Source organism: Tarenaya hassleriana, unplaced genomic scaffold (genome assembly GCF_000463585.1).
Source record: "Tarenaya hassleriana unplaced genomic scaffold, ASM46358v1 Cleome6, whole genome shotgun sequence".
Taxonomy (NCBI): Eukaryota; Viridiplantae; Streptophyta; class Magnoliopsida; order Brassicales; family Cleomaceae; genus Tarenaya; species Tarenaya hassleriana.
Genome location: NW_010968505.1, coordinates 2,954,356 through 2,964,801, shown reverse-complemented (window position 1 = coordinate 2,964,801; position 10,446 = coordinate 2,954,356). Strand labels below are relative to the sequence as shown.

Sequence of the window (10,446 nt, the reverse complement as noted above, 5' to 3'; positions counted from 1 at the left end):
CTTTCCCTTCCCGTCTGAAATTTCTAAAGACTGCTAGTATGTCTCTTCTATTAATGGCTCCCGATGTTTCTTGCAGATGCCCCCATTACAGAAGAAGGTGTCGTATTAGAGCCCCTTGCTGTAATGAGATCTTTGGTTGCCGTCACTGCCATAACGAGGCTAAGGTAGATTTCACTCTTTCTGACTTCATTGACTATGGGAAACTCCTGTATGTTCTTTGTCTGTGGGTTTCACTCTTTACCATGCCCTGGGAGCAGAATAGTATAAACATCGATCAGAAATTGAGGCATGATATTCCTCGGCACCAAGTTAAGCAGGTAAAACAATTTACAAATTTTGGTTGCTCTTGTGTTTGTTATTAAAAAAAAAAAATCACTGGACTCTTGCTGACAAAATGAGTTCCTTTTTGCACAGGTTGTTTGCATACTCTGTGGCACTGAACAGGAGGTGAGTACTATCAGTGAAGAGGAAGTGTGGCTCACTAACATGCACAATGTCATCAAAACGGTTTCTTTGACTGTTTTTTTTGCTGCACGTTTCGTTAATTCGTTAAAGATTTCCGGTTTGTGTTAAAAACAGAACAAAAAGAGAAGAAGATGTTGAGTAGAAACTCTGTTTTCTCTTAACCAGGTTCATCAATTCTGCGTCAGCTGTGGAGTGTGCATGGGGAAATACTTTTGCGAGGTTTGCAAGCTCTTCGATGATGATGTAAGTTCCGGAAATAACCATTATTTTCCTTTGCTCAACGATTCTTGTCTTGAAATTTGCATTCTTGGATGTTTTCCTCTCATTTTGACCTCTATGTTACTTTTTTTTTTGTTTCCAGACGTCTAAGAAACAGTATCACTGCGACGGCTGTGGAATTTGCAGGTATAGGTCCTTGCCTCTATTTTTTATTTCCAACGCATATATATATATGGAAGAACACATATCTAGAGCTTCCATTTACTTGGTCATCTGTAAATATGCATTGAATTATTTCACTTGGTAGCAATTTCATTTTGTAATCACGCCCGACTAAAATCTTCAACCGTTTCCAGAATCGGCGGACGTGAGAATTTCTTCCACTGTTACAAGTGTGGTAAGCCTCCTTTTGATATTTCAGAGTTTGAGAGATTTTGGGAAAATGTTTTCTTGTATATCTCATTCATCATAACCTAGGTTCCTTAAATACAAATAGTAGAAGAGAAAGAGAAACTCTAACCAAACTAAACCAAAACAAATTAAACCAAATCAACATTAAACCAAATTAACATTTAACTACATATATATTCTAATACACCCCCTCAAGATGAGAGTGATGAACTTTCATCTTGGACAAATATAAACAAAGACCACAAACAGCTTTCGCATGTGGCTTCATTTATATCTTCAAAATCTTGAACTTCACATTTCCGTAGCCGAGACCCAAGCCGAACGGTAAAGCACAAGCCAGTAGAGCTAGCGTGTTGGTGCCAGAGTCGGAACTTGATCGTCAAAAAAGGCGAAAACACCATAGAAATGATAGAAACAGAGGAGGAAAAAAAAATATAGAAGAAGAAAGATGGATTGAGGGTAAGAAAAATATAAATGAGCCCGCAAAGGTGGCCTCAGGAGAGGAAACACTGTCGGCTCGAGCAAGCTGCAAAAGAGAGAGAATGCAAAAGTTTTATCAAATGACGAGAAATTTCATGGAAAGGGATGAGAAGCAGAGAAAGAGAGATTTCAGAAAGGAGAAAAAGATGAGAGTAAAGAAAGGAATGGAAAGGAGAAAAGATTTGAACAAGAAAGAGAGAGATTAGATTGATTTCTCCAAGAAAGACGAGAAAAGCGAAGATTTTCTCTAAAAGTTGAAGAAAGGAGGAAAAAACCCTAGTGTTTAGGATTTCCGTTCAAGCATTACCGGAAAAATTTTGAAGAAGAAGAAGAAGAAGATAGAGAAAACCAAGTAGGAAAAAAAAACATCAAAAACAAGCACGGATGCTGTCATTTGAATCGGAAGAAGGAGAAAACTGAGGAGGAAGACTAGCAAAACGATTTAGAAAGAGGAAAAAAAATCAGATTTCTAGAGAATAGAAGGAAGATTGAAGAGGAAACAAATAGAGAGATTAAACTCTTCCTCTATTTTAAGATAAGGGATCGTTTTTAGGGTTTCAAAGCTTCAAAGAACCACCCTACAGATCTTAGAAATAAAAATGAGAGAGGGAGAAAGAGTATAGACAAGAAAACGAAGACTAAAAAACTGAAGAATATGGAAAGAAACTCGAATCTGGAAAAAAAAATGGAGGAACAAAGAGAAGATGAAAGATGAGGAATTTTATCAAACAGTTGGTGAGCAATATCACCATCATCGTCGTCATCCTCTTCTTTATCTTGTTCCATTTTGATATTTCAAAATCAAGAGAAAAATGAATTCAAATCAGAAAACAAACAAGAACAAAGAAGAAGAAATTAGCGGAAAAAAAAAGAGGATCTCAAAGGCCTGACACCATTTTGATATTTCAGAGTTTGAGAGATTTTGGGAAAATGTTTCCTTAAATACAAATAGTAGGAGAGAAAGAGAAACTCTAACCAAACTAAACCAAAACAAATTAAACCAAACCAACATTAAACCAAATTAACATTTAACTACATATATATTCTAATACCTCCCTCTCTCCGCTTTCAGATGTAAAACTGAACGTCACCATATAATATATATTGATGATTTCGCATGACATGAACGAATAAATCAGGCTGCTGTTTTTCGATCCTTCTCAAGAACAGCAGCCACCCTTACGTCGAAGGAGCAATGCACCATGACTGCCCCATTTGCTTCGAGGTATATTTACTCCTGATTTCATTATACGTCTCCTCCAGAGTTAAAAACGTGAACGGAACGGTTCCTTAAACAACACAAGGCTTTGGGGTTGGGTCGTGAATATCTGAATAAGAGAAGTTTGATATGGAGATTGCGGCAACGCCAATGCCAGAGCCATACCAAAACAGAATGGTGAGTCTGGTTATGGATATTGGGTGACATACCAATTGGGGGAGTTTATATATTTTTGTTTGGTAGAGATGGTGAATTAAAATTTGTTTTTGGGTTGAATAATGGAAAAAAGGTAAGGATACTATGCAACGATTGTGGGAAAAGTGCGGAGGTACAATTTCATGTGGTGGCTCAGAAGTGCCCAAACTGCAAATCCTACAACACTCGTTAAACCCGAGGCTAATAAAAACGCCTTTTATTAGCTTTTTTGTTTTTTTTACATTTTGTTTATTATTATTATTATTATTATTATTATTATTATTATTATTATTATTGTTATTATTATTATTATTATATCCAAAAAACATTCCACTGTATTGTACTGTGAAAACGTTCGGTTCTAAATATTCGGTTCATCTAATTTGATGCGCAAACGAATCGGGTTTTTATACAAATATTTAAATAGAAAAAAAATAGATTTCGATTTGACAAATAATATATAATAGGAAAAAATTAAGATTAAATCAGACAAATGTAGTATTAAAAATTAAATATAAATATATATAAAATTATAACATAAGTTCTTACATCGTTGCCTTTTTCTCTTCGTTGTCCTGTTTGTTAGATTACTGTCCGTAGATTCCAAGTTTATCTTGCTTTGTTAGGAACGTTGGGATATATGTAAATAATGCGAGGTAACTGTCTTCGAATCGGTAATTTGTATTTTCGGATTAAAAAATTAAAAGGAAACTGGTAATAAATGCAGTTTTTTTGTATATCTATGTGAGTGAAATCGTTTTAAATAGGGTAAGTATTTTTGGGCTTTGGTTGGGGTTCTAATATGTTATTTTTGGGACTGGTGTTTTTTGGTATAGAAAACTATATCCGCTAGGTTTTTGTATTAGAATTTTCTTTTATTCATTAGCGTGGATTTGACGAGGCTAATGTAGAGGTAGAATGTACTTGGCCCTTGAGATTTTTCATAGTAAGAAAAAAAAAAATCAACAAAAAGGAAGAAAAAACACAACAGGAAATTACAAAAACATACTTATTTCTTCTTCTTTTTATTTTTTTTTTGTTAAAGGTTGATATTTCATTACTTTAAAATCTTTACAATAAGCTTTTCAAAACTCTCCAAAATAGATGAAAAACCAAAATAACCAAAAGAGGCCTTAAAGCCTGAGTCGTCCAGATCTACTAGCAACCAATGTTCTATGATCTAGACAAAATATAGTGTAGAAGTCGAAGACCAATACCCGAATCCGAGTAGTGATTATTCGAACCATCGTTGTAGAAGTTCTGAAGCAAGGTCCGACTTTGTTTGCCGAAATGAAGCTGCCATCCGACGCAATATTTTGTCATAAAGTTGCGCTCAACCCAAATGGTGTAGGCGGTCGATTGCCAAGCAAAGAGAACAATATGCCTAGACACTCTAGTATCCCAGCTAGAATTCAACCAATGCATAGTATCTTTCCAACCAAAAGGGGTCCGATGCAACTTAAGCTTCCTACAAACCCGCAACCAAAGTGATCTAGAATACCCACATTCAAAAAGTAGGTGATTACGGGATTCGGCCATGGCATCGCACAACGGACAATTAGGACTAACCTGGACTCCCCAAGCCACGAGTCGATCTCGAGTAAGGATTTTTATTAAGCACAAATCCCATGTAGTGAAGGCATGCTTGGGTATGTGTCCCTTGAACCAGACTTGGGAGTGCCACGGGACCGGGGCATCTGTGGTTCGAATCTAATTCCAAACAGCTTTAGAATTGAATGTCTACGTAGGTGACTTCTCTACTATCCATAGGAACAAGTCAGCTCTGTCCGGGAATGGCTTATTTCTTCTTCTCACCACCTTTTTATTATATCAAATTATCAAAATTTGATATAATAAAGTAAACATTTCAAATAGCATCGACAGAGAAAAGGGAACCATATATGGACCGGACGTGGACCAAATACCTCACAAATCATAGGTAAAGTTATTTTATTTTTTCCACCCCCTTTTATTATATCAAATTTAATTTAACAAAGAAACATATCGGAACCATACATGGACGTGGAACAATCACCACGACTCATAGGTAAATAAGGTCTTTAACTAACGATTGCTAGATCTAACTTGTGATTTGTAATAGTTAAATCAGGTTTGTCAATCCATGAGCGCTCCAAAGTCATCTATCTTACAATTATTAGACTTAATTTGTGTTTTGTCAATAAACGAAGCACAATTGGAAAATGGTTACAAAACATAATATTAAGTCAACAACCTACTATTGTATCTTCGTCAGAGGATATATCAATTCATGATCCAAGATAAATTGGTTCACTTATTGAAAGATAGAACAAAACTCATTTTCAACCCAAATTCGAATGTCTGTTTAGAAAAAAACATTCACATGAATTTTTTTTATTTTTTTGGAAAATTTAATTATATTAAAGGTTTCATAAACTTTCGGATTATTAAAAAAAAAGATGGAATGCGAAAATTCGATACAAAAGTATATATTAGTATGGTTGAAGGCTTTACAAATACCTTGACATCTCTTTGTCAAAACCAATCACTCTACACTGCAACAACCAAATTGTCATATACATTACGACTTTTATCCAATTTTTTTTTATAAAAAAAATATATCGCAATTGATTGTACGAGAAAACGTGCTTCAAAGGGTCATACTAAAATGATGTAACATATACATACATACATACATATATATATATATATATGGAAGATAACTTAGTCTTGATTATTTTCATACTTGTCTTGCTCTAAATTAACATTTTCTTTATAGTTCATCAAATTTATTAAACGGCTCCTTTTAAAAAAAAGACAAAAATAACTGATTTTCAAATATAAATACATTAACAAGACTAAGACCAAATTTTTTGACAGAGATAATCGATAAAGGTGTATTTGATTTAGAACTCTAATAGTTAAAATAGATATTCACGAGTACATGAATGCATTATGAAAAGATAATTTGTTTTAATTCTTATTTACGATTTTGTAATTAGTTAGATTTGTTATAAACGAAAGTTCCTGATAAGATTATATTCTTTGTTAAATAAAGAATTTAGTTACAACTACACAAATTTTTCGGGGAAAAAATCATTAAATGAAAGGATTAGGATTCACTTTTTTTTTTCAAACTCTCATACATATTGTAATTTATACTTCCCTTATTTGTTTCTTCCTTTATACACGGGTCATGTACATGTACCTATATATTTCTTCTCCACCAGTAATACAATATAGTCGTTCATACATTCTTCTCAATACCTTATATGGTATCAGAACGATCTGTGTAAACACACTTGATCCAACATTCATCACCATGTTTGATGCCGCCGTTGCAGCCAACACTGCCCTCATCGCCGAGCCTGCGCCACATTCAACACCCAAGACCCTCACAAGTCTCTCCTTTCTTGTAACATGTCTAATGTTACAAAACTAACGACGACAAATTATTTTACATGGAGCGTTCAAGTTCGTTCGCTGCTTGAAGGTTACAACCTTGTCTGCTTCATCACTGATGCATCTGTTCTTCCTCACTGTGACTGTCGACAGAGTCATATCCGCCAACCCTGTGTTTGGTCCATGGAAGCAACAAGATCGCCTCATATATAGCTCCTTGCTCGATGCCCTGTCTGTGAATCTACAGCATCTCATAGCGTGATCTGCATCAACTCGAGTCTCGAGATGTCTGGCGCACTCTGGCAAATACTTATGGTCGCGCCTCACATGGACACATTCTTCAACTTCGGGACCAAGTGAAGCGAAGTGTCAAGGGCAGCCAAACAATTGACGAATACCTAAGGTTCATTACCTCCAAATCTGATGAGTTGCACAACTCTCCAAACCCATGGATCACGAAAACATCCTCGAGGCAATTCTAGAAGGTCTCCCTGACGATTACAAACCTGTGATCGATGCAGTCAATGCTCGAGACACAACAATCACCATCGAAGAACTGCACGAGAAGTTGCTCAATCACGAAACCAAACTTGATGTTGTATCGCTAACAACACCCCCTGTGACAGCAAATCCTCCCACACATCACAACCATCCTCGGCGCTACAACTCCAACCCTCGAAACAATGCTCCCTCATGGTGCCAATCCGCACATCACTCTAGCAACAACTCTAGCTACAAAGGGAAATGCCAAGTTGCAACACAGTCGGTCATAGTGCAAAATATTATCCCCTGTTTCGGCTTATATCTTCTCGACAGCGTGATCGAACCAAAGACTCAACCAATTTCTCTGCTCAGCCCTCTCGCCAATGGAATTCATCTGCTTACAAAGCCATGACTTCACCCTATGACGCGACATCATGGCTTCTTGACAGCGGCACAACACATCAAATTACCTCGGACTTGCAGAACCTCAGTATTCACAGTCCATACAAAGGCGCTAATGATGTCGTCATCGGAGATGGTACAAGTTTTCCGATCACTCACATCGGATCTATGTCTATTTCTTTGCCTCATAAATCCTTATTGCTTGATGATGTGTTGTGCGTCCCGACCATTCGAAAGAATCTCCTGTCGGTACAAAAACTTTGCAAGACTAATTGGGTTTCGGTTGAATTCTTTCCTCATATGTTTCAGGTGAAGGATCTAAGGACGTGAAAGGGGACTTCTAACCGGAAGAACTAATCAGTGAGTTTACGAGTGGCCGAAATCATCCTCTCCCCCTTCATCGTCTGTTGCATTTACGAGTCTTAAGTCCACTTTGTCCGAGTGGCACTCACGTCTTGGTCATCCGTCTTTAGCAATTCTTAAGCACATTGTGTCGCATCATGAGTTACCATTGTCTTGGTCTCCCTTTCCTCGCAGTGTGTTTCTTGTTCACGGAATAAAAGCCACAAATTACCATTCCTTATATTCACTATCTCTTCTTCCTTTCCTCTTGATTATATATTTTCGGATGTTTGGACTTCACCCGTCATATTCGTCGATGGCTTCAAATATTATGTTTTGTTTGTCGCTCACTTCACCCGATACTTTTGATTATACCCATTAAAACGAAAAGCTCATGTCCGAGATGTCTTTGTCCGATTTAAAGGTATTGTCGAAACCAAATTTTCGAACAAAATAACACACCTATATACTGACAATGGTGGCTCGTTCATCGTCCTTACCTCCTTTTTGGTCGAACATGGCATATCCCATTACATCACCCTCCTCACACCCCTGAGCAGAATGGTATCTCCGAGCATCGTCATCGCCATATAGTTGAAACATGGTTATCAGTTCTAGGGTTGGGCGTTTAGGTTCGGTTCTTCGGAACCGAACCGAACCGAACCGTAAAAACGATATTTTTCCCGATCCGAAACCACTGTTATTTCCCGAATGGTACCATTTTAGAGAACCGAATTTTCCCAGAACCGAACCGAACCGAACCTTAAGAATCCCGAAAAACCGAACATTTTTAAAGGAAATCTATCATTTTTTAATAAAACCTGGACCGAACCGAATACCGAAACAGAACCGAACCGATCCATTCCGTCCTGAACCCGAACCGTTTCCCGAAACGTCCACCCCTAATCAGTTCTCATGCACGAATCGCTTCCACAAACATATTGGTCTTATGCATTCACAACCGTAGTCTATCTTATTAATAGGATGCCTAGCCCAATTCTGGACATGATCTCCCGTTATGAATCATTGTTCAGTACAACTTCCAACTATACCAAACTCAAAACTTTTGGTTGTCTATGCTACCTGTGGTTACGCCCTTACACGTCTCATAAACTCGACCCCCGCTCTACTCCTTGTACTTTTCTAGGATACTCTCCTACCCAAAGTGCCTATTTGTGTCTAGACCCTCTCACATCTCGAGTATAAGTCTCCCGTCATGTAGTGTTCCATGAATCTGTCTTCCAATTTGCAACACCCAAAAAATTCCTACCCAACCAGACATCTGAGTCGTCGTTGTCTTCCTTTGTTCTTCCCTTTCAGCTTGTGTCTCCTTTTCGACCTTACTCTGTAGCTCCCATACCATTTCAGCCCCTGGACCTAACTCCTTCACCGCAGCACATGGAGGTTGTTGACACCGTTCCCAAAGAGTTGGATCAATCACCACTAGCTACGGCCCCTGATCAAGACCTCCCAGCAAAACATGTGATCGACTCTGGTCTTCGAGCTCCACCAACAGTTGTTGCAGCACCACTGCCTCGGCCCTCGACAAACTCTCATCACATGGTCACCCGAGCTAAGTCCAACATCACCAAGCCTAATCCTAAGTTTACTAATGCAGTTTTAGGTGAGTCTGATCCGAAGCTCTTGACGTCGATTACTCAGGCTTTGAAACAACCGTGTTGGCGTGAGGCAATGTAATCTGAATTCAACGCACTTGTCCGAAATAAAACATGGGATCTTGTTCCTCTAGATCATGCCTCTAACATAGTCGGCTGCAAATGGGTCTTCCGAGTCAAGCATTGCTCAGATGGTTCAATAGATCGATACAAAACGATGCTAGTAGCTAAAGGGTTTCATCAACGTCCCAGCGTGGACTATCATGAAACGTTCAACCTTGTCGTCAAGCCAGCCACCATTCATCTTGTACACACCCAGCCTTGTTGTCTCCCGCAATTGGATTGTATGGCAACTGGACGTTAACAATGCGTTCCTTCAAAGAAGTCTCACCAAGAATGTGTTTATGTCTCAACCACCAGGCTTCATCAATCATGATCTTCCACACCACATTTGCAAGCCCAACAAGGCTATCTAGGGGATAAAGCAAGCTCCTCGAGCTTGGTACTCTGCACTCCGGACTCACCTTGTCACTTCAGGATTTGCGAACTCCCTATCTGATGCCTCTCTATTTATTCGACACCGTGACTTGTCAATGCTTGTGGTTCTCATCTATGTCGATGACATCCTTGTCACCGGAAGCTCGCATAGTGATATTCATCAGTTTATTGAATCACTCTCTCGCCGATTCTCCCTCAAGGATCTTGGTTCTCTGTCGTTCTTTCTGAGAATTGAGGCAACTCGCACCAAATCTAGTCTATTCCTTTGCCAGAAACAGTGCATCAGTGACCTACTAACATGGACACAAATGCACGAAGCGAATTCAGTTTCAACCCCCATGTCATCATCTTCTCGGCTCACTGCTAAGTCTGGTACACCTCTAGCTGACCCAACATAATTCTGAAAAATCATTGGGAGCTTGCAGTACCTTTCCCTTATGAGGCCATATATTAATTTTGCAGTAAGCAAATTAGCTCATTTTATGCAACATCCAACTGATGTTCATTGGACAGCTGTCAAACGCCTTCTGCGTTATTGGTCGGGTCTCTTCATAGGAGAATTTTTCTATCAGCAGAAAATCCACTTCTTCTTCATGCTTATAGCAATGCAGATTGGACCGGGGAGAAAACTCGACTTCAAATCGACAGGGCCATTCACAGTTTATCTTGGCAGGCATCCAATCTCGTGGTCCTCAAAGAAACAAAGCTCGGTTTTCCGCTCTTACACTGAGGCAG

General features: G+C 38.6%; 1 protein-coding gene and 1 long non-coding RNA gene across 7 annotated transcripts in view; both read left to right on the top strand.

Annotated features, from left to right (window-relative positions):
• Nucleotides 1-3,175, top strand: part of LOC104799216 (E3 ubiquitin-protein ligase MIEL1) — a 5,845-nt gene extending 2,670 nt beyond the window's left edge. Inside the window, exons 2-9 of one of the 6 annotated variants that reach the window (XR_002023637.1) lie at nt 77-164; nt 258-317; nt 415-495; nt 631-708; nt 827-870; nt 1,041-1,081; nt 2,715-2,971; nt 3,084-3,175. Coding sequence is in view for 3 of the 6 variants with exons in the window: in XM_019200824.1 (XP_019056369.1) it covers nt 77-164; nt 258-317; nt 415-495; nt 631-708; nt 827-870; nt 1,041-1,081; nt 2,715-2,869 (547 nt within the window). In the remaining 3 variants the exon portion in view is untranslated. The other 5 variants (XR_002023638.1, XM_019200824.1, XM_019200825.1 and 2 more) reach the window with 5 other exon arrangements.
• A 2,945-nt stretch (nt 3,176-6,120) lies between these two features.
• On the top strand, nt 6,121-7,831 carry LOC104799215. Its single transcript, XR_769543.1, has 2 exons — nt 6,121-7,391; nt 7,565-7,831. It is a non-coding gene; the product is annotated as an uncharacterized LOC104799215 (long non-coding RNA).
• Nucleotides 7,832-10,446: the final 2,615 nt, after the last annotated feature.